The sequence below is a fragment of the Stegastes partitus genome, unplaced genomic scaffold (assembly GCF_000690725.1).
Source record: "Stegastes partitus isolate 25-593 unplaced genomic scaffold, Stegastes_partitus-1.0.2 Scaffold86, whole genome shotgun sequence".
NCBI lineage: Eukaryota > Metazoa > Chordata > Actinopteri > Pomacentridae > Stegastes > Stegastes partitus.
This window is the reverse complement of record NW_007577817.1, coordinates 702,952-727,956: the sequence shown is the minus strand read 5'-3', so window position 1 is coordinate 727,956 and position 25,005 is coordinate 702,952. Positions and strand designations below refer to the sequence as shown.

The window sequence follows — 25,005 nt, the reverse complement described above, 5'->3', positions numbered from 1 at the left end:
TTGAGCAGAAACATGCATATTAGTGGCCTGCTGGAGGTCATTCTACAGGGCTCTGGCAGTGCTCCTCCTGTTCCTCCTGCACAAAGGAGGAGGTAGCGGTCCTACTGCTGGGTTGTTGCCCTCCTACACCCCCCTCCACGTCTCCTGATGTACTGGCCTGTCCCCTGGTGTCTCCTCCATGCCTTGGACACTGTGCTGAGAGACACAGCAAATCTTCTTTCCTCAGTTCGCATTAATGTGCCATCCTGGATGAGCTGCACTACCTCAGCAACTTGTGTGGGTTGTAGACATCACCTAATGCTACCTCTAGGGGTGAGAGCACTGACAAAATGCAAAAGTGAACAAAACGTCGGCCAGAAAGGATGAGAACAGAGAAGTGGTCTGTGGTCACCACCTGCAGGACCACTCCTTTATAGGGGTTGTCTTGCTAATTGCCTCTCATCTCCACCTGTTGTCTGTTCCATTTGGTGAAATTGATTCACAATAAGTGTTGCTTCCTAACTGGACAGTTTGATTTCACAGAAGTGTGACTGACTTGGAGTTACATTGTGTTGTTTAGATGTTCCCTTTATTTTTTTGAGCAGCATGACTGCACAGGGCCACTTACATGTTGATGGATCAAAATGGGACTGTACTACATGTATTGCTCTCTACAATGTTAGTAACGTATTGATAATAGATAGCATGAGCCTTGGCTTGACGATGTTATCATACAGCTAATCATGTGCAGCATATGTCAAATGAAGGCTCACAGAGCTCTCGCACTTATACTTACTTGTCCATTTCCTTGCGTATGTCTTCTTCAGCCATGCCTTTGAGTCTGGAATAGAACCACAGGTGCTCCTCCACACTCAGCTTGTCAAACAGGACGTTGTGCTGAGGACACATGCCCAGGTTCTGACGAATACGCTCCATCTCAGTGCGGATATCATGACCATATATGGTTGCAGAGCCAGAAGTAGGCGGAAACAAGCCTGTCAGGATGGACCTATGGAAATACAGCGCAGGCTGTTAATAAAAGTAGCACTGGTTTACTTTGTGATTGTGTTTATAGCATTAGATATGTTTATTTTAATAATACTTTCTAACTAAAAGTGTTGTTTTTTTTCTTCATAAACACTTTCCAGATGCTCTGTGCTTTATTGCTTCTTGTGTAACTACAACATGTGCTCGTTACTCTCAGATATTTCTTTTTTTGGGTAAATTGTTTTTTTTTCACTATTTTTTTTAAATGGTCAATTCGCTTTTGCTTATGTATTTTTTTATTTTAAAGACTTTAGTTGCACGATTGTCATTAAAATAGCTAACGCACACACACACGCACAAAAAACAAAGAAAACTTGTAGGTTACAATCAAAACCCTCAGCAAACTTAACATTTTTATTGTCTTTACAGTCATATGTATACTACTCCTGCTTACATGGTAGTGGTCTTCCCAGCGCCATTGTGTCCCAGGAAGGAGACCACCTGGTTTTCATGGAGGTTGAGGCTCAGTTTGTTGAGGGCCAGTTTGCAGCCAGTCTTGTACACTTTGGTTAGTTTATCTATACACACCACAAGGGGCAGGTGGCTTGGCTCCTCCTCTATGCCACGCATCTCTTCTGGAGTTCCAATTAGAAAGAGAGAAATAGTGTACAAAAAATATGACTCACATATTAACAAAAAAAAAGCAATTAAATAACATTAAATTTTATTCAGCACTCTTGTACTTCTTTTCTTAGCAGTCTAACCTATCCAATAAATTTGTTGTCACATGCCAAGTGGCCTTTACTACTTTTTAAGTAGGAAGGTTGTAAGGACTGAATCTTGTGCAGCAACATAAATCAAGTCATTGTGGATTCACAAACATATCCAGACTACAACTTCAAATAATTAGTTCAGACCCTCATTGATGAAGAGCTGAATCTATGACTTTCACTACCACTTTATGCTCATTAATCTGGTTTTATTTATGTAGGTTTTTAGATTTCTGATTCCACTTTCAATTAGACTAAGAACCCATATGTAGGATCAACAAGCCAAAATCAATTTTAAGATAGAGAAAGAGCCAGTTTTGCCCATTTACAGTAATATACTTGAGACAGGGTCCACTTTGATCAACAAAGTAGAGACAACAAACCAGATGATTGCCAGTAAAGAAAGCCACCTTTCAGGTCTGTCAGGATGGTGTAAAGTTGTGCTATCAGAAGGCAGCCAAGAGAAAGCAGATTCCACAACACATACCTCCAGACAAGAAGACACCAGCAACATAGGACAGGCTTAAACCCCCAGTCACTCTCAGGCCTACAAAGGACTAAATGGCTGCCACATGCGTACTGACCTGCAGGAGGTGGGGGGCAAAAATCTGATAACAACATCGAAAGGATTTCACCCCCACCAACAATGCCACAAGGACCACTGAACTCACATTAGGACAAAGACTAAACCATTCTTTATAATCACTCTTTTAAAGGAACTGCTGAAAATAGTGCTGTCAATAACCTCTTTATGATCAATCACACCATGCGCTCTCCTTGTTTAGGTGTCAAACTGTAAGTTTGTAGCGGACACAGCTTGGCTCTTTTTGGAATGCCAAGCGAGAGGGCACACCAGGTAACAAACACTCTTTTTATTTAAGCTCTGGATCTATTCCCACCATAAAACTGCCACCTTGGACACTATACAAAACGGGGAAACCCACTCGTTCCGAACCACCATTAATGTCACCCAAAAAAAAAAAAAACAAGGATTATAGCAGGAACCTGTTGCAATCAACTTCACCATTGGTATTCCACTGGAATAAATAGTGATGCATTCACATTCTTACAGCATGGACGCAACGCTCACACCTCCTGCAGAGGCATGAAATGACAAATGGGACACTACCACTTTGAAAACAACAACTTCAAAGGCACAGTGACTCTCATTGAGGTGTGAACAGTCCTGTTTTTCTTCTTTCTATGGACACTCTCCACCACTCTTACAATGATCTCTATCTGCCAACTCTGACCCCAGTGAGCAGGGCAGCTGATAAGGAGACCACTACAAAACTGGGGCTGCACACCAGTGGGAGTCTGGAGTAAAAGTCTCATACAACACGGACTAAATAACTGTTTTTCTAAAATCTGTTTTGTGTGTTTGTGTCATGTGCTGGGGCGCATTTTTACTCTTTTCTTTTGTTCATATTTTCCCTCGTTATGTTTATTGGAGCTTGTTTTTTGTGTGCATATTGAAGTTTTCCCAGGTGAGCATGTTCAGTTGAGTTTTTACCGCAAATTAATGGAATTACTGCTCCGCCTATAAATAGGCTGGATTTCTGCACGTTCACTCTCTCGCTCTTGCCTCCAGATCGGATACATATACCATATTGTGGTCTGAAAGGGGAAAAGGGGAAAGCCAGCCCTGTTAATGAGGTAAAACCTGAACGTGGTGCAGGAGAGACAGAATCCTCCATTGCAACATGTTGATGTCATGTAAAGCTTTGCCACTTCAGGACCCAGCACAAAACACTGTGGGAGGACAAAATTTGCATACTAAAAAAAAAAGAGACAAAAAGAGAACGCACCAAACCAAACATCAGAGAACTCAGATACCCCTTTTCCACCAAAAAGAACCAGGTGCTAGTTCTATGCCAGTGCTAGTGCCAGTGCTTAGTTGGTTCCAATCTGGCACCTCCATATGAAGCCGTTCACCGAACAAAGCTTGTGTCACACGGAAATCCACATAGGACTCCAGACCTTTTTTTTTTTACCGGTGTGACCAAGTTTCTCATTTGGTCGCACTACCCACCTTGTCACAGGCAAAACATATGACTTGCTGAACATTTTCTTTTTGATAGACTCAGATGTTCCCCGAAAGTCCCACACTGCAGGCTGAGATAGCTGCTGTTGGTGACTGCCATGCTCAGACCGGCATACAACCAAAAATGACTTTAAAAAGAGTAAACTAGGGCGTTCCAATGTCAGATTTGTCCAAGATGAAACCAAGTGATTTTTTTTCCCTGTGCGGTGTTTTCTATGAGCGGATGTAGGTGTGCTCCATTTTTCACAAGACTTAATTTCTAAGCGTAAATACTGCAGTACACTGAAGTTATAGTTTGATAGGCTAGAATGTGCATTAGAAGATCACTGTGTACATGACAGGTTAAATGGAAATACTACTGTGATCTGTTAAGAGTTAAAATGTGGTAAATATCACCAATCACATGGCATTGTGCTAATGAAGTCATTTATCTCGTTGAATTTTAAAATACTGATGTTTTATAGAATCTTTATGATTGAAATTGTGTACAAATGCAGTGGATATATAATTTGTTGTTGTTTTTGTATCTTTGTACCTGAATGTAAACGCAGCCGCGCTCAGCTGTGCACTGATTGAAGAGTTTAGATGTGAATCAGCAGGAAAAAGTGAAATCTGAGTTTTAAAAAAATGTTTGTTTAAAGCAGCAGTCGTAGAAATGATCGAACATTTTTGTACTTCCAACAAGCTGCAGCTGCTTCAACAAGAGTTTAAATCCATCTTTTATATACATAATTCATGACATTAGAGTTAAAGGTTAAAAACGTATCAAATTAAAAGTTTCAGAGAGATTAAAAAGTGTGTTAAAAGAGTTGAAATTGGTAAATAATTGTGTTAAAAAGGGTAAAATGTTCTAAATAGTTCTGCTGAATTCACATTGTGTGCTTTACTGTTTAAGTTATGCCCATAGACTGTAAAGTTTAAAAAAAACAGGCGAATGCCATTTTGTTATTTGCTTCTGTTCTTTACTACCATTTTTTGGGAGCAAGAAATGGAAAAATCTAAATTGCATATGCATGTGACATTTACAAGACTAATGGACATTAAGTTAATATTTGTAATTTTGAGTGAAATCACCTTGTCATTTAGTACAATGACCGTGTAGTTTTGAGATTAAGAATTATGTGAAGCCATTGATTTAACAAAAAAAGTTAAACTAAATTGTAAATTAGTGCAATAACCTTGTAATTATGAGTGTAATCATTATGCAAAGCTATTGCTTTTACAAAAGATTTAATTTATTTAGTACTACTTTAAAAAGCATATCCATCTTTTTCAAGTTTTTAAGTCAAATGTTAAATTTTTTAGGGCAACCAGTTTCCTGAATTTTTAAAAGTAAACTCAACTTATCTGGCTTTACAGTGTAACTGTTGAGCAGATTCAGGTCTTTTGGTAGTGCAGGGAGTGCTCCTGAGGTCCTTTTTTTGACTGTAGTGACATCTGTCATTTTGGGGCAGCGAAAGTTCTACAGCAGACAGGAAAAGACTTAGCAAGCTGGTAAAGGAGACCATGTTCTGGGATGTCCCCTTGACCCAGTGGAGGTGGCGGGAAACAGGAAGATGCTGTCTAATCTGTCATCCTTGTGGGAGAACACATCCCACTACCTGCAGGACACTCTGATGGCACTGGGCAGCTTCTTCTTCTGACAGCTTGCTTCACATACTGTTTGTTACGGAGAGAAATCGCAGATCCTTCCTTCCTGCGACTGTTAGACTGCACATCCAGCACTGCTCCCAGTAGAATATATAGAAAAACTGTCATATTTCACTCTGGTGTAACATCAGTGCACTCAAATCTGTGCATTATATATATTTTGTATATTTAAAAGACTAATGGAAGACTAATGACTAAAGACTAATGGACATATACGTATATATTGCTTCTACGTATGTAACAGTCTATGTGATGTTTTTGTACCTATTGAATATCCCTGTGCAACTCAAAAGAAATCTGTGCAAAATCTGATTTTTTTCATATAGAGAATATGTACAATACCAACTGTACTGCATAATGCATTGTATGTATGTTTCTTGTTTATTTTTTGCTGCTGTAACAATGCAAGCTTCCCTGCTGTGGTTATACTGTAGGCATATCTTATCTTTTTAGCAAGCTAAGCTAACCTGCTGTTTGGTGTAGCCTCATATTTGCTGAACAGACATGCAGTGTTTAGTATTACCCAAAATGTGTGGTTGGCCTAAACTAAGGGTTTCAACATTGACAAAAGTTCACTGAGAGTTCACTACAGCTAAATAGTTAAGGAATTAATGTTAGTAAGTTCATGTTGTTTCATTCTTTATCGGCCATAAATACATATGTTCCTACCAGACCTCCGTTGCTCCATCGCACATGCTTGATCCTCCTCCATCACACTGAGTCTGGCAGCCCCCGCTCCACACCACGGCCAATCCCAGGTCTCAACACGCCCACTGCCTGACCAATAGGACCTCTGCAAGGGAAAGTACCATGGGCGTGGCAGCCCATACATTCCTATAACACAGGGAAAACATTTTTATCTAATTAGTCCAAAGATATGATAAAACGTGAGAGCAGGATAGTGAGGCTTGACAGGGCACTGATTTCCCACCTGGATGCACGGCCTCTATGTACCAGGTAAGCACACCGTACACTCCAGCATCAATGATGAGCATCATCATGGAGAGACCCAGGTTAAAGTCATCACCTTCTACTGGTGACTGGCTAATAGTCCGCCACTGGATGCCAACACCTGCTACCTCATACAAAGCAAAATACTTGGAGCCAAGGCCAAAGGCTGTGGTGGACATCAGAGACTGAGAATGACAGTGGAAGCAAGAATTTATTCACCTTAGCATCATTTGGATTATCTAAGAAATACGTCAGTGACAGCACATGAAAAATATTTTATAAACAGACCGCAAAGACAGATAGATTTAAAAAAACAGGAAAAGGGGAAAAAGGCCTTACAGCAATGCATTTCTCAAAGGCAGTGATCTTATCATGGGCCACCTCTTCCCGAATGGCCACATACATGTAGGGTACATAGCTGAGAAAGTAGATGATTCCACCGCAGGCTGAAGCAAGTTTAGCTTTAGAGTAGATTACTGACACCAAAAAACTGGAAAACAGGAAAGAACATTACATGGGCTTATATCTTCAAACAAACACATACACTTGCAGGCACATTTGTACACCTACGCATGCGCGCACGCGCACACAGAATTATAAATGGTGGGAAAACACATGTAGGAAGCATGCAGAGTAGAGACAGAGGAGGTAAGTAACTGCTAAACAAAGTAGAAACTAACCAAAAAGAGAGACACATTATGTGCACATAGACATTCTGGGAGACACAAATAGTTAAGCACAGTAGACAAAGGGAAGAGGCAAATAGAAACAGAAATGAAGAATGTAAAGAAAATCCAAAGAGCAAAACAGTTACCATGAAGTAAACATGACTAAATTATACAGTCAGCTCCTGGTCTGTGGAAACAAACACATTTTGAGAAATTAAGAATTCTGTCATGGCTGGTTTAGTGAAATCTGGGGATCTCACCAGAACATGATGGTGGCCACGGCGTAGATGGTGAGGAAGAGCCAGATGATGAAGGGGTCACTGTGGAGCAATACCCGGCCATACTTCAAGATGGCTGTGAGAGCGGTAACAGAGATAGACAGCTGGACGAAACCGGTGATGAACCAAGCCACCCAGTGAACAGCATTGTTCAAACCCATCATCTTCATCACCTAAAGGGAGTGGTACCATGTTTGCATGTTAAAGTTTTTAACAACATTGGCCTACATGCCATGTAAAACTAATCTACAATAGACCTAGATCAACCACTGAACACTGACAGGAGATTGTTGAGTGCTTGAAGGGCCATTAGTGACAGAGGTAGACATACAACCTGAACACTGGAAATCACTCATCATGAGACACACCTATTACACTATAAATGTAACTAAAGGCATGAGTCAAGCACAAATGATACAAACAAAAACAAAAGAGGGGGAAGAGAGCCGGGATCCATACTTGGCTAAAGGCTAACCCCTCCAGACCCAGCAGGACCATCGCTTCTACTCTCCAATATCCGCTCCCTTGACAACAAGCTGGACGAGCTACGTTTGCTGGGAGAAGCCCGCGGAGAGTTGAAAGACTGCTGTGTGTTTGCTTTTACAGAAACATGGCTCCAGGATAACATCCCAGACAGCCATATAGCTGGAGGGGATGACATTACTCCAGGCAGACAGACAGGCAGGTAGTTCTGGGCAGCATCTGCAGCTTCACCGTCGTCACACCATGGTGTGCGCCTTTGTGTCCCTAAAGACCTACCAGGACCTGAAGAGGTTCGCCATGTTAAACGTGATGGCGGCATGCATGGACGCAGTGGCCCCTTCAGGAGACAGCGAGAGTGAACGTTTAGTGTCTTGCCTATTCCAGAGGTGCATTCTGCAAAACGTACTAATTAAATGATCCTGAAGAAACACTGTCTCATCTTACAACTGTGTATGTACAGCAAAATGACAATCAACTTGATTTGATTTGAGTCCAAGAAGGCTCAAGCAACTTCTGAGTGACATATATTTTCCCAAGTGTAGCAACAAGAGATCTTTCCACTGGAAATTCTTTCCACTGATAGCATGACAAAGAAGGAGTTTACATTGTGTGGGTTCCAAACAGTTCTTTGCACAGTGATTTTGAACTCCCTGATCCCTGAGGTAATATATCACTGCAATGGAATCTCAAAATGCTAATCCTTGTGATTGGAAGCATATCAACAAGAATATGTTGGGTGCCGTTGTATATTATGCATGGCAATGAGGGTGTTGGGAAATGACCTCACCTGCTCATCAGGGTATATGGAGTTTTAAAGACACATCAGCTTGCCCAGTCACGCCCCACAGGTAACCAGTAAAGCACCTGTGCTGGTGTGAATTAACTTATGATTTGATCTTCTCTCAGGAGATGTGACGGTGCAGTGTGATAATCTGTACTACTTTCAACATTTCTCCCTGTTCAGGTTTTGTCAGATTTATTCCTTTTTCTCTCCAGGTTCTGTGGCTGTAATCCCAATACAACATATTGCTGCAGGGCAGCTAACGTGCTTGGTGGGACACTGTGCTGAGAGTGCAGACTTAACCTTGGCTAAAAGTGGGAGTTTAAGTCAACTTAGCTTGAAGTTAACTGAATCCCAACATAGCTGGTTGTAAATAAGGAAGTGAGCAACTCTGTGTTCTTGCTAGCCCCCTGAAAAGTTGTGACTGTGTGATAGTATTGTTTTTTTTTTTTGTTCGTTTTTTTTTTTTACTTTGGCAACCCACCAGGGACATTTTTGTATGGGTTGTGGAGTTTCCATGCTTTGAATGTTGGGTGTGTTTGGGTCCCCAATGTACACTATTATCCAGAGAGAGCCCACAGTCTTGCATGGACTGTTTCATGATGCCTGCACGCACCAGACAAGCCCAGCTTTTGGAGTAATGAATGCAGGCTCCCCTGTTTTTCTGCATTTTAAGAGCAAAAACAGGAAAAGAGATGGAGACCACTAAAGACAAAAAAGGGGAGTGTTCAAGGTCTTGACACGGCACCCAGGCCACCCCATTGTGGAGCCCACAGCAGTCCAGCCTCATAGAGATTCCCTTTATACTTTCACTCCAGGGTTGAAGGTGGCCAAGTAGAAAGAAGAGTGAGAGAATGTGGATGTAGAGAGAGAATGACCTGTCCTGTGGGCAGTAATTTCAAGAAAGGTATTGGGTATTGGGTATTTCTGGGCACAGCCACCTGCCCTAACAGGAATTCCATGGATGGCATGCTTGCAGAGCAAAACAAAACTATGGCTATGCAGGCTCATTTGGCTGGAGCCCATTGAAACCCATTGTGTCCCTCACCCTTCATCAGTTGTATCATGAGGTGCTGGAAGGTTCTGGGGGTTTTAATATGGTGTATGAGCATGGCATGGCCCTTCACGTCTCTCTCCCATTATTAAAGTGCAGGCAGAGCATTAGCATATTTCTGGGTTGCTAGATGCCACCTTTGGCTAACCCAGCCCAAGTACGGAGACTGGGACCTTTTACTCAAACTGCTGCTAAACTGCTCAATTGCTAAATCTCTCTGCTGATGCCTGAATGCCCCTGAAGCATATTGCTGTGGTGGTCCACTCACACGCTCACTGGTAGTCTGTGTTGAGCACAGATTTTGGCTAGCAGCAGAAAGTAAACTCTGTTCCAGCCTAGTCACTCTAGCATCCCTCGGAATAAAGAGAGGCATTCACTATCACTGTGACACCTTTACAGCGCATTGCCCGTGGTGTTACAACCTAATATGTTTGGTGAGGTCCCTGCTAGGTGCTTTACCAGCTGTGGTCCACTGCCAGCTGGTCTTCACAGATGCCTCCACAGTAGGCTGAAGCATGATCTATACTGTCTTCAGGGGTCAACGGACTCTGGATTTGCTTTAGGTGACCCAGTGTGTAACGTCCTGCAGTGTAGAGTTCCTTGCTCTCCGGAAGTTCCTGCCAAGGTTGTAAGGTCACTTTGTCATTGTCAGGAAAGACAGCACTGTGACCACAGCACCTATTAATAGGCAGACTGGCAACAACACTGTGGCAGAAGGTTCACCCCCTCTTCTGCTTGCTCAGAGTCACACATGCCAAAAACTCTGAACACGGCAGCAAAAGTCATGGCAAGACCAAGTAATGACTCCATCCTCAGGGGGCTAAGGAGAATTTATGTTGCTTTTTTGGGGCAAAAGTTCAACCTTCTCAGTTCCAGAGAGTCTACATATTGTGGACTCTTCTTTTCCCTCATGAAATGATGATCCACTTCTGGTATGGTATGCCCTGGCACACGTGGCCTGGTAGTCTATTTTGAGCCTTCTGTCCTTTCATGCTGCTCTAGTCCCTTCTTCCAAGGATGCAGAATGAGTGAGGTTGATTTTGGTGGCTCCTCTTTGGCATCACTTGCCATGATCCCAGCCATGCACCTCCCTCAAATGGGACACATTGGAAGCTTCCACTTTGAAAAAGACCTGCTGTCTTAGGCTAACCAGACCCTGTTTTATCCCTTCCTGGCTGGGCTCAGATTGGCAGCCTGGCCTCTGAGAGGAACAAGTTCCTGCCCATAGGCTTGTCAAAGCCTGTGGTGAGAACTATGTAACAGGCCTGGTCGACTTCCACAAGAGCTTTCTACCTTATGGTAAGAGGGGCATTTACCACTTGATGTGGACTTCAGCAGCCAGACCTCTATTCAGCAGCCCAGGGACTCCTGCTGTTTGTGCTGTCTTAGCTGGAGACACGGAAGTCTGCCACTACCCTGCGAGGTGTGGTGGCAACACAGAATTAGATCCCATTCCCTCTATGGATCTTGGGCATAGTCTGTAATGTGCTTTGGCATTCCCCTCTTTTTACTCTTGTTGCTGATCTCAAGTGGGTTTTCTGTAGAACTGCATTTCTGTTGGCCACAGCCTCTGTCAGGCTAATGGCGACTGCCAAAGGTTTTTGCCAGAGCGACTTGGCATTCCGGCTAAAGGCTTCATCTGAATTTCACCTGTCTCAGTCAGTTGAGCGGTAGTCACTTGCCTGTTCCAGAGAAGACCACGAGGACCAGCACAAGTTTTAACCATGCCCTGTCCAAGCTTTTGCCCTGGATTGTGGACACCATTCAAGTGATGTGTGTCTCCCAGGTACGTCAGTCACATCCTGGGTCTGAGCACACTCACCTTGTGTTGGGGCAACCATGTGGGCCCCTGTGGCGGGGAGCCTCTCTCACTGCCATATGTGCACTAGCCACATGGTCATCTCAGTCCACTTTTGTCACTTTCAGAGATATGTTTTGATCAAAACTATCAGTGAATTTACACCGGCACAGGTGCTTTAGAGGTAACCTGTGGGGCTTGACCGGGTGTCTTAGAGAAGTATCCATATACCCTGATGAGCAGAGGGGTCATTCCCTGTACATAGAAAATATGTAATTGGTGGAGAGATAGTCTCTTCACTCAGAGAACCAAGGTTACAATGTAATCAATCAATCACTTGTGTAACAGGGACATAATCCTGTCATGGACATGCACTGAATCTCTGCTGGATTCCAAAATCAATGTGCCATTGAATTTGAGTGGTTTTATAGCACGCTATACATTACATTTAAAAATATATCCATTATCTAAACATTGTTTAATCCTTAAACGATGGAGCATGGCACTCAATACAGTGTAGTATATTTACCCAATCATTTAGATATTGTTATTATTACTAATAATATTGCTGCTGGTCCAGTTACTGCTGTGGTGACAGAGATGCTCATGGTAACAATCATTAGTATAATTTGCATGCATATATATTATACATCAGTAGCATCTGTATTTTTCCCCTAGTGGTCCAAAGCTTGGGCCTTTGTTGATATGGAAGGCTTCTTCTGTCACGCCCAACTCTGAGACCTGCGTGCTGGCAGTCAATCTCTCTCCTCCACTCAGCCTGATCCCTGCAGGAGGATGTGCCCTGGGGCGGCAACGGTTGGTGGCAGCAGGTATTGGCAATCACCGTGATTACGGCGGGAGCTTGGGTGCCAACACCTGCCCTTCATAAGCTGCAGCAGAATCCACCAGCGTTGCCGGACCGTTCTCCAGTTTGTCTGCTGAACCCGTCAGTTCCAGCCCTGTCTGAGTCTGAATCTTGTCAGTTGTGCCTTCAGTCCGACCTTCACCTGCCTGTCTGCTGTCCCCAGCTGTATGACGAAGAGCGGAGACAATTTCACCTCAGTCTGCTGTTCCCAGCTGCATGACGAAGAGCGGAGATAATTCCACCTCAGTCTGCTGCGTGCTCAGCTGCCTACAGCCCCTCATCTCCTGCTCCCATCAGCCTGGACCCCCCTTCCCTTTTCCCTACACTGCTCCGTCAGATGACAGTCAACCATAAGTTTTATATATAGTGTAAATAGTGTTTATAGTTTAGTTTGTGTTTATTGTTTGCTGTTCCGTGCTCGGTTGTACCGGGTTTATGTTTAGCTGGTTTCTCCGTCCGTCCGTCAGCTGTATCGCTAGATAACACTCATGTTTAGGTTTGTTGTTTTCCTGTCAGTCTGTTTCGTTAGCTCTGGTTGTAGTTTACCATTTAGTCTCTTAGTGTTTCTGTTTCACTGTAAATTTTTGCACCGTGCTTTGTAAATAAATTCACTTCCAGATTTATTCGTCTGTCTGCCATGTCTCTGTCGTCTGCCATGTTTCTGTCGTCTGCGCCTGAGTTCCTGAACTATTCGTAACATCTTCCACTCCAGGCCAGAAGGGGAAAAAATTCTTCCTTTACTCATCAGTCTGATTCACTCTTTCATCATCATTGCCTGGTCCACAGAGAACAGTCTCTCTTCTAAACAGTCTAGGGTAGGTGTGGGTAAGACCACTGGCTACCGTCCAGGGCCCAGCGGTTCTGAGGTAGAGATCAGATTTTGGCTATTGGATTGGATCAAATCTTGAAAATGGGTTGTTCAAAAAATGTTCTTTGTAAACTAGTGGACACATTTTTTTAGAATTTAAAATTCTAAAAAAAAAAAATATATATATATATATATACAATTTAAAACCCATACTGAAAATAGCCACTATGTATTTGTGAACAGTGAATATTTGCTTGTATCAGCAAAGTATTTGCAATGGATCACATGAGGGGTCTGGCAGGTACGTTTATACTGATTATTTGTTTTGTTTACTGGCACTTCAAATGAAAACATTTAAAGTGACCTTGTGCAGCCTATTCTGTCTGTTGTTTCTGATGTTGCCAGCATATGCAGTCCTTTTTCAAGCTTGGTGATCCAGATGTGTGTAATTTTTAAAAAATTTGTCTAGACCAGTGAGATACAATTCCATATTGCTCTGCAAAATGATCCAGTGAGGGTAGGTGTATAGCGCAGTTTACAACATATGTCATCACATAGCACTTAACATGGTAAGGTATAGACCATACAAATTTAAACAGAGAACCTAACAATCCAAAGTTGTCTTTGGACTCCCTCTGAGCAAGCAGCTGGCAAAGGTGGGAAGGAACCAAAAATGGATGTGACACAGTGGAGAGCTGACTCCACTCGCAGAAGGGAAAGGATTCTATGAAAACTTTGGTGGTAGTTGATCTTGGGAAAGTGATGGAGCACAGAAGATCTGACAGACTGAGGAACAATCAGATGATCAAGAGGAGATCCTACTGAATTCTCCCACCTGGCCACTCCAATCACACACAAAAGAGGAAGAATAGTTTCCACAGACAAATCCTCTTTAGAAGGCACAAACTGGTGGGAAAGGGTGTCGGTCTTAATATTCTGGGATCCAGGGCAATAGGTGAGAGTAAAGTTCCACCTTCCCAGGAACACAACTCACTGAGCCTGGTGAGAGTTCAACCTGCAAGCTGAGCACAGGTAGGACAGGTTTTTCGTGGTCAGTCCAGACTGAGTAGAGTCCTCCAGTCCTCCAGTGCCTCCATTCTTGGAGGGCCAAAACCATTGCAGTTAGTTCTCGATCTCCAGTGCTGTAATTTCGCTCCACTGGGGACAACCAGTGAGGAAAGAAGGTGCAGGGGTGCAGCTTACAGTCGCCTGTGAACCATTGACAGAGGACTGCTATTTTTATTCCTTTGATGCAGTTTGGCGAAGATGGACGCCTGGTTAAATAAACTGAAAACTGAGTCTATGAGAGGGAGAGGATACTTGTTCTTAATAGTAATTTCATGATGTCCTTTGTAATATATGCAGAGGTGCAGAGTCTTCTTCTTTTTGTAAACAAAGATGAAGCCAGTACCAACATGAGAAGAGGAGGGACCGATGAGATCAGCAGCCTGGGTTTTAGTACTGTATTTTTTCATAGCTTCACATTCAAGTTTAGAAAAGTTGTAAAACTTACTAGACAGTTAGTGGGGTACCAGGGAGCAAGTCAATAGCAAAGACATAAGGTTGATAAGGAGGAAGTGATAGGGCCAAGTCCTTACTAAAAACAGTGTGAAGGTCATGGTAGTTGGGTAAGACACAGGAAAGATGTACGGTCTGAGGAGAGTTGGAAGAGTTAATGGGGCTAGAGGGAACGGCTGAGTGTAGATAGTGTGAATGACAGAAAACAGAAGAGGAGAGAAGAGGAGGTTAATAGGGGCTGTGAGGTGTGCCACATGGGGCAAAAATGTCTTTGGGGTCAGGAAGAGTCCCCAAACAGCACCAGTGGGACAGCAGGTGATGGAGAACTGGAAGTCGGTGCCCCCCTGATAGCTAATGGTCTTTTGGCAGAGGGACATTTGGCCATTAAATGACAGGAGAGTCCACAGTACATGCAAAGCATCTCGGCAGTTAATAACTTTGTCTTCCCTAGGTGCATGAGCTTTCCTGAGGCTGGCGAAAATGGAGGTGCAGGAAGTAGAGCAGGAGATGAGGGAGTGTCCAGGAAAGGAGAAGAGATGTGTTGCAGGGATGGCTTGGCGAGGAGAGAAGTGTGTGTGGGCCTGTCTGTCTAACTTCTCTGTATGTCTCTCTCGGAAACAGTTATCTGAGAAAGATAGCGAGAGACACTAAATCATCTACAGATGACATCTCGTATCATCGATTTGTCATATTGTCTGAATGTCTTCAGAAATCTTATGCATTTCAGCAGTAAATGATTCTAGAGACTGACACACTGAAGAATTATTAGTAGATACAGCTACTGCACAGGAGAAAGGTTTACCAGTTAAACTTTTGATGAAAGCAATTTTAGCCTCGTCAGTACAGTATGTTACACTAAACTGCACTAGTGAAGTAACAGATTGCATGTCCCTAAGTTACCAGTGTATCTTGCTGGATTAGATATGATCACAACTCATAGAGACTTGAACGGCCACATGGTCCATCTGTCCAACGAGCTTTGACACACTAAAAGCCAGTCCATGGATAGTGTCCATAAACTCCCACAGGACTGTCTCGTACTGCCCTAGAAATGCTCCTTGGTCTGAGGTATACATTCAGTTTGTGCTTGGTACATACTGGCTAGATCGTTCTGTCAGATTTTGGTTTTGGTTTGGCCAAGACTGCAGACACGGAAAGCAGTGTAGTGAAATGACTGATTTATTGTGACAAAAGGTCTCACAAAGGGCAATGGAGACTAAGGACAGACTGGTTAGATGGTGGGCGGCTGCAGAAACAGTGTGGAGTGATCCAGAGAGAGATGAAGGCTGAGCACATGGGACGCTGGAGCACAGGTGAACTGAATTAGCAGCAGGGTAGCAAAGCACACAGGAGAATCTACACCGTAGAAGTCAGGAAAACAGGAATCTCAAAGTCACTGGAAGAAGAACATTCAGGTGAATCACTGGAGAGGCTGGACAGTCACTGTTGCTGTATTAAAAGCACGGGACGATCTGGCACCTGAGTGGAGTGCAGGGTTTAATGTAGGAGTTGATGATCTGGAATGAACTGCAGGTGTGCTTAATCAGACTGCTGTGGGAAGCCAAGCCATGCCCTGAGCCACACACTGAAAGGTAACCAGGGAGAACAGAAAAAAGGGGAAGGGAGTGGAGCCGGGAGAAACCACACCAAACCTAGCTCAAAAATACAAAACCGAACAGAGACAATCTCTCACTTAAAATTTCAGTCTATCAAATACATTGTGCGTATCGCCACTGTGACCATAACAATTATACTAATAATTACTCACTTATTTATTAGTAACTACCGTTACTACTGTTTTGTGATAAAGTATACATTCAGCATTATTCTGTTGAAAAGGAATCAAATGACACCTAAACAGTGGGCAACAGAGTGTGTGCCAAAAAAGTTTAAAAGAAAAACAAACCAAAACACATAAAAAACACAAACCCTAAATATAAGTTAATTGTTGGATTCGGTCTGCACAGGAGTTTTGCTGACAATAAAAAAACTATAGAAGATTTCTAGACATAAAAATAATAACAAAAATACGAGCTGTGGTCAGGCAAAGAAAGCTGCATTTAGCCTGAGGTGTTAGCCAGTTACAATAGACGTGAGCATGCTGTCTAACCTCCTTGAGTCGGTGTTCTTTCTCTGCCACAATGTGCTGAATCATCATGGCTACTGAGTAAACCCAGGAGATCACCATGCACAGAGGCATCATGTGCTCAATCACAAACAGAAAACTGAAAAGAACACAACAAGAACACAATCTATTAGTTATAGACCAAATAGACACAATTTTAGACGATACTGCATTTCAAATGCACAGGATTTTTGGATTTTCTCACACATACAAACAGTGATGATATATAAAGTGTGTTTGTCCAAAATTAACAACACAATGTATTAGCTTAAAATACATGTTTTTAAATTGCATGCATTTCAGTGCCTTGCTAAACATTCTAACCTAAAATGAACCACAAAAAAGCATGTGACGGATACAATACTAAATTTGTTATAGTGCCTATAAAAAGTATTTACTCCCGTTGGGAGTTGCTTTTCAATATTGAATCATGGTCAATTTCAAGAAGAATTTACAAAAAACACTAGTTCATGTCAGAGTGAAACAGATTTCTATAAAGTAATGTCAATTAATTAAAAACACAAAATGTAGAATCAGTAATTGCTTCAATGTGACTCATTTTATCCAAAATAGATGCAACCAATTCAAGGTGCTAAAAGTCAATAAATTAGTGACATTTGTGAACAATAAATTTGTCTCAAACGAATGTGGTATAAAGGAACATGTCTAGAAGGTCCAGTCACTGGTGAATGACTTCTCTTGGCTATAACTACATCATGAAAATAACATACCACTCCAAACAACTCCTTGAAAAGATTGTTGAAAAACATAAGTCAAGGAGAAATCCAAGACAATTTCCAAGTCACTGAGTATCTCCTGGAGTACAGTTAAATCCATCATTAGGAAGTGAAAAGAATATGGCACATGTGTAAATCCATCTAGAGCAGGCTGTCCACAAAAACAGTGAAGCAAAAAGACTAGTGAAGGAGTACTCTTGCCCATATCCTTCACCTGTCAAATATTTTTCAGAGTGGCCAAGAGCAAGCCACAGTTAAAAAAGTGGTTTTTGTTATGATGAGGCCAAAATTGACTTGTTTAGCCTTCAGACGATGTGCTATGTTTGGTGGAAACCAAACACTACAAATCATCACAAACACATTATTTCCACCATGAATCACATTGGTAGCAGAGTCATGATGTGGGGATGATTCTGAGCACCAGGCTCTGGAATGCTTGTAAAGGTAGAGGGTAAAATTAATGCAGCAAAGTAGAAGGAAATGCTAGAGAACAAGCTCCAGCAAGGCAATGACCTGAAGCATTCCGCCAAAGCTGCACAGAAATGTGTTAAAGGCAACGCTGTAATTGTTCCTGATTGGCTGAGTCAGGGCCAATTGAGAATCTGTGGTTGGACTTGAAAAGGGCTCTTCATTCACAACCCCCATGCAATCTGACAGAGTTTAAACAGCTTTGCCCAGTAAAATTGCATTGCACAAATGTGCAAGGCTGAGACCTATCCACACAGTTTTAATGCTGCGACCAAAGGTCCATCCATTATCTATACAACGCTTGATTCTCACTAGGGTCGTGGGGGGCTGGGAGACAACCAAGGGCGACCAAAGGTGCATCTACTAAATACTGACTTTAAGAGTGTGAATACTTAAACAATGGATTATTTTATGTTTTATATTTTTAATTAATTGACAAAACTTAAAAAAAAAAAAAAATCTGTTGTCATTCAGTGCTGAAATGCAGTAAAAGGATCAAACTTCCATGAGGTTTAAATACTTTGTATTGTCACTGTATCTCTAAATACAAAATGATTTCCTTACTCGTCTCTGGTGTAACATGGATAGGGAAACATCTGAACGTAGTTACCAGGCTCTACCACATCATGGCCCACAAACGTATTGATGATGGCTCTTTCTATCATATCTGGAGGGAAGTTAAAAAAGACAGAAATTAGGACAGACTGAACAAAACTAAAACAGGCTGATTAACTTGTATCCATCGGGCGGACACAAATTATAGTTCACTAAAGCTAATTCACACAAAAAGCAACTATATGAAATCAATACAGTAGCATTAAAAATTTCTCTTAAAATATCCTAATTCAGTGGTCTCCAGTTTTATACACATAAAATTCTGTTGATTTGTATTTGATTCATGTTAGTCAGCCTTTTGTCCTGTGTTGGCATCCATATCTGTTTCCTGGACATGTGATCCCTAGCTGTAGTTCTTTGGCCTTGTTAATTTCTTTTGGCCTCGTTATGTCAGTTCTGTGTTTAGTTTCCTTTATATTCTTATGTATCTGTATATTGTGTTATGTGTCATAAATTATTGTCTTTTATATTTGCACGTCTGCTATGTCCTTGCTGTCTGCACCTGAGTCCTCTGCATGGCTGGCTTGAGTAATAATATTAAAACGGCTATATTAATTACACTACAGGTAAGGGTGACAAGGATCACAAATCTGGCTTAAGTTCACTACTCGCAATGTGCTGCATTGCATCAACAGATTTGTTCATAAATTATATTTTTTATAAATATAACATTTTACAAGCATATTTAATGTCGATAAGCAAGGCTAATTAAGAGATAATAACCTTATGCACAGCCAAAGGCTTGTTCATTCACCAGTGTCATGAGCTGGAGAGATAACTAATCATGAAGTACAAATTCAAAGGAACACGTGGTGTGTAGATTGCATTCAATAAAGACTTATCAGTAGTCAGACATGATTACAAATACATGAGCTTACCTGTAGTATAAATGGAGCTCCTTGAAGTGTTGAAAGACAATATAGCTGACTTAGTCAAATGAAAGTAAAAAGTGCCTCAAAATACACTTTTTGGTTCCTTTTTGCTTTGAAATAGCAAAATGAGTATTAACTTTCAAATTTCAATGCATTACCTTTAAATGAGATATGGCAAGGGTACCCTAACAATTTAAACTCAAGTCAAAAGGTAAGTAAAGAGTGAAGATCCTTTAAAGGACTATCACATATTCAGTTTTCATTGGCACAACTCTTGATGAGGAAGTAGTCTGTGGTGAAATACACTTGAATGAAAACTTGTTTTTGCTTTCATTGTGTTGGGGCAGAGGCAGAAATCCAAGATGTAGAAAATCAGTCAGCATGGGCATGTCAAGCATGTCAAGTGAGAGAGTTTTGTTTTTGTAAAATACATGATTAAATCCTGTTAATCTCTGCCATCTCAAAGTGCTAAATTCAAGTGCACCTGACTTTGGCCATCTCTGGGCCAGTTCCTCAGACTCCATCTCATAACTTGGGATGCGTCATTGTGCATCACCTTTTTGTATCAGATGTGCAGCTTCCCAGCTCTGTGCTTCCTGAATAAAAGATGATTGCAGTAAGGAGCTTGAACTAGCATCTTCATGGGTGCATCCTCTTTGCAGTGCACAGTGGTAAGTACTTTATAGAATAAATCCTTTCTTCGTAACATCAACTGAACAATGCATTTGACACCACAGTCTGGCTCCTCTGTGGATCTGTGTATGAAAACTAATTTACAGCACAGGCTGTTGTCATCTGTAGACTGCATTTAAAAAAATACAACACTTGAGGGGTTTTTTTTCTGATTATAACCATGGTAGGAAGCTATCTACTGTATATTGTGTTTAGGAAGCATTGCAATTCATCACTGACCTTGGATCCAGACAAAACCATAGAGGAAGTAGAATTTTCCCCCAGTGTTGGGTCCAGGACGCCAGTAGGCCCTTCTGATTTCATTTGTCTTCTCTGTAAAGCTTGAGTTTTGTCTAATTTTGTACAAAACATGTGGTGGCAAGGAGCCATCTTTGTTTGTCTGGAAAATCACACCTGGAATGAAAAAGGGCATAAACAGTATACATTAGGAGACTTGGTGGCTTAAGCAATAGTTCACACAATAGATACAGAAGATTTTTTTACAATTAACTATTTACAGAATGTACACAGGGTTAATGACAGCAGGGCGAGGGGCTGTGATGACAACTAGAGAGTGGATAGGGATAGACTATACACACGGGAGACGACTACTGGCAGGAGGCTAAATTACAAGATACAAGAATAAACATAAGCACTAACAAATCCAAACTAGACTATACACAATCAGACAGACTTAACCATACAAGATTAGCTATTTACATGGGCTGACCCAAACGTGGTAACAACAAGCCAGGAAAGCAGGGCAGACGGAACTGGGGGTAGCTGGTAGTTTTAACCAGACAGCGCTGGGGTTTATGATCCTCTCGATTTCAAAGGGGCCCGAGAAGCAGAGATGGGGACTCGAGTTTGTGACTTGGACTCGAGTCGCACTTAAGTCGCACACAGAGAGACTTCAGACTTGACTTGGACTTGTGCTCAAAAGACTTCAGACTCGACTCGGACTCATGTTTTGAGACTCGTGAACAATCATTATCTTTTCTTTTTTTATTTTCTTTCTTCTTTGTTTTGGCATATCAACATTGGGGAAACTCTCAAATGTCTGACGAGCTTTAAACTCCTTACCATTCCCACGGCCCGCCGGCGGGACGTGACCACTTTCCAAAAGCATTACAGCCATATGTGCTCACTCCACAATCACATTTCCCAACAACATACACATCAAATGAAAGCTCAGAGTCTCCTCTTTCCGCTGATATAAACCTTTTTGACCTGCAGCAACCACAGCGTTGACACAAAGAGCTTTTTGTACAGAAAAGCAAAATGTTAAAATCCGACTTTTCTTACTTTTAAAGGCTCTCTGCAGCTCAAACATCGCTCATTCCTCACCAGCTTGGTCTCTTTCTGTCCGGACAGAACCAGTGAACATAATCCCATAAAATAATTCAGTCCGTAAAACGTACTAGATCCTCAAAGGCACGAATTCTGCAGTAATGTCTTCCCAGCTTGAGATCAACTCCGGCTGTTTTATTCATTTCTTCTGGCAAAATCAGGAAGAATCTATTTAAGATCACGCTGAAAGTGCTACAGGCGGCTAGACGGAAGCCTTAGCTGTTGATTGACACCTAGTCTGGCCAATACGAGGGCTTTGGGGGTGAGTGACAGCCTGAAGAGCCAATGGAGTGTCTCAGACAGTCAACCCGGTACGCATAAGTTCCACCCTTGTAGATTAAACCAGTCGGGCTGCAGACACTCTCTGACGCTATAAACTTGTAGCCAATGAGCAGACGAACACGTGGACGTGTCAAAAGGCAGGATGGTTTGTGTGTGTCCGCTGTGGAAGCTCTGCGTAGTGACTCATGAGAAGTGGTGCGTAAAGCGTGCGTAATGCGTCAGCCCTCCATCTTCTTTGTTTTGGGATAGTTTTGGAGCGCAAAAACACGGCAAAACGTACAGAAAAGAGAAAATAGACAACAGGGGAAGTGGTAGAGGCTGCACAAGTCGAGACAGCAGCATATCTGTGTGCGTTCTTCGAACAGAGGCTGTTATAACGAGCGACTCATAGAGAACAAGTGAGCGTCTTAGTGCTCAGAATATGTGTACAGTTTGAGTTATACAGTAAATATACGGTTTGCAGTGTTTTTTGTGAGTGTGAATTGTAAATATATTTTTAAACTTGCCCATAGCACTTGTTTTGATATGTCTTATAACTTTTTATGAAAAATATATTTTTTATTTCATTTTTATGATGAAATCTGAATTTCTATAAATAATAGAGTGACTCTGTGTCTATATATGGATTCCTCTGGCTATAAGCTTTATTCAGCCTCACTGATGTCTGTAGGTTCAAGCATTCAACAGATATTGCACTTTTTCCTGACATGTTCAGTGGTGTCCAATTTGGATAGATGTGGATAAAACAAAAGTCCCTCAATAAAACGCATGAACATAGCAGTATATAAACTGGTGTCAGATTATCAGTTTTACAGATATTGTTTTCAAATTTGAAATATGAGTGCAATACAGGTTTTTCTATTGGCACACAGTGTGTTTTAGTTCCCACCTCCTAATGCTGCTTTATGCTCCTTTATTTTCAAGAAAAAACTTCAGCAAGGATCAAAAAAATATTTTTTTTCTGTGATGATTGAAATGGAATAACTTTTTACTGGTAGCACCTGGAATGATTCTGATTGCTGTGGCTAAAACTAGAGAGTGTTATCTTTACAACAGGTCAAACTTTATATACCCTCCATAAGGGTCAACAATAGTATTCATTTGAATTTGGAGATGTGGTTTTACAGGCGGTTGCATTGAAATGACGGACTGCCTTGGTTTGTGGAAGAGGCACTGTTATGACCCTGCGGGTCATCTATAGTGTTTTTGTGTTTTGCTGCTTGTTTTCTCTCCTCAGTGTGTGCGTGTGTGGTTGATGAACGAATGGATTAGGAGCAGGTGGTGACTATGGATTGGCTGTCTTGCCTACTGCCTCGCCTGATTCCAGCCACGCAATTGGTCAGAGGGCGGGCCCATCCACTATTTGAACAGCCCGCTAGCTGCACTCGTCCTCCTCACCTCCAGCCTCGCCACCTCAGAGAAAGCCAGCATGCCATCATGACTGTACTGCAGGAGGATGCAGCAGTAACTTGCTTGTAGTCGTAGCCATGTGCTACAGGTTCCGTTTTTTTTTTCTGAATCTTTGTAAATATTGTAGATAGAGAGCAGAGCAGGAGGGAGAGGCCTTTTTCTTTTAGACCCTTTTTCTCCTGTTTTTGGTTTGTTAGGTAGGTAGTTAAGATATAGTGTTTTATGTGCTTTTTCTTTTTCAACAGGGAAATCAGGGTTAATGTAGAGTATGTTTTGTTTGTTATTTTGGCCTATGTTCCCCCTCTTTATTGTAAAAATAAAAGTAACTGCTCATTTTCATACTTGGCTTGTCCTGTTGTTGGCCTTCTTTGAGGTGGAAAGACTAGTGTGGAGCAAAATTCATGTTATGCCAAAGGTTCCCCTGGACCGGAGCATAACAGCATGCCAAAGTCTTCCCGAGGCTCTGTCTTGTGGCAGGAGAGCGCTCGCTGTTCCTGCCACCAGTGCACCAGTGGAGAGGCTATTCAGTCACAGAGGCCTAATAATGCTCCCTCACCAAGCCAGGCTTAGTGCAAGGACATTGTCCAGCTTGATCTGTCGTCCAGCCCACAGTAGCAATCTCATCGTGAAATTCGCTGACGACACCACAGTGGTCGGACTCATCTCAGGGGGAGACGAGACAGCCGACAGAGAGGAAGTCCTGAAGTTGGCAGCCTGGTGTTCAGAAAACAACCTGGCTCTGAACACCAAGAAAACCAAGGAGATCATTGTCAACTTCAGGAGGCTCAGCACTGACCTAGCCCCCCTCTACATCAACGGCGAGTGTGTGGAGAGGGTCTACACCTTCCGGTTCCTTGGCGTCCTCATCTCCTCTGACATCTCCTGGACAGACAACACCACGGCAATAACCAAGAAGGCGCAGCAGCGGCTTCACCTCCTGAGGGTCCTCAAGAAGCACAACCTGACCCCCACCCTGCTGCTGACCTTCTATCGCTCGTCCATTGAGAGCCTACTGACCTACTGTATCACAGTGTGGTACAGCAGCTGCACCATGGCAGACAGGAAGAGGCTTCAGAGAGTTGTAAAGGCAGCCCAGAAGATCATCGGCTGCCCTCTCCCCTCCCTGATGGACATCTACACCTCCCGCTGCCTCAGTAGAGCGAAAAACATCATCAAGGACTCCCACCCTGGTTCTGCTATGTTGGACCTGCTGCCCTCAGGGAGGCGCTACAGGTGCATCAGAACCAAAACAAACAGACTCAAGAACAGCTTCTTCCCAAAAGCCATCACCACTCTGAACTCACACATGCACTGACATCACAGTCCACCCCCCCCCAGCCCCCCCCAATCTACCTCACATCCACCTACTGTGAACTCTACAAATGTGCAATATCACCTCTGACCATGCTGTGCAATATTTTTCTAAATCCATACTGTACATATAACTTATACTGTATATATAACTTATTTTAGATTGAAATCTCTTCTATTTTATTTATGGCTCTTTATTTTGATCTTTATTCTATGTTGCACTGAAGGAGCTGCTCTTAATCTCATTGTACATGTGTGTAGTGACAATAAAGGCATTCTATTCTATCTTTCTGAAATGTCACCATTCTGTTGCCTGATACTTTTCTAGGTCTGACAGCAGGCCTCTGGAAGACACCTACCAGCCTGCTAATGTTTAGCTGGTGTATTAAGAGAAAAATAAGAGAAGCCATTCTGATCTTATTGTAGGTTTATTAGTGTTAAATATTTTGTTCTCTGCAAAACAACACTGTTGATTGTTTCCACAAAAAAACACTGTTTCATTAGTAAACAGGTCCAGATAGCCAATAAG

The 25,005-nt window shown here is 42.3% G+C and overlaps 1 protein-coding gene across 1 annotated transcript in view; it reads right to left on the bottom strand.

The window, feature by feature from the left end:
* Window positions 1–25,005, bottom strand: part of abca2 (ATP-binding cassette, sub-family A (ABC1), member 2) — a 219,926-nt gene that overhangs the window by 76,654 nt on the left and 118,267 nt on the right. The window contains exons 16-24 of the mRNA XM_008277032.1: window positions 20,364–20,537; window positions 18,529–18,631; window positions 16,745–16,859; window positions 7,310–7,500; window positions 6,721–6,871; window positions 6,362–6,566; window positions 6,100–6,264; window positions 1,421–1,601; window positions 776–988 (exon numbers count right to left, since the gene is read on the bottom strand). Of these exons, the coding sequence (XP_008275254.1) occupies window positions 776–988; window positions 1,421–1,601; window positions 6,100–6,264; window positions 6,362–6,566; window positions 6,721–6,871; window positions 7,310–7,500; window positions 16,745–16,859; window positions 18,529–18,631; window positions 20,364–20,537 (1,498 nt within the window). The remainder of the gene's footprint in view (window positions 1–775; window positions 989–1,420; window positions 1,602–6,099; window positions 6,265–6,361; window positions 6,567–6,720; window positions 6,872–7,309; window positions 7,501–16,744; window positions 16,860–18,528; window positions 18,632–20,363; window positions 20,538–25,005) is intronic.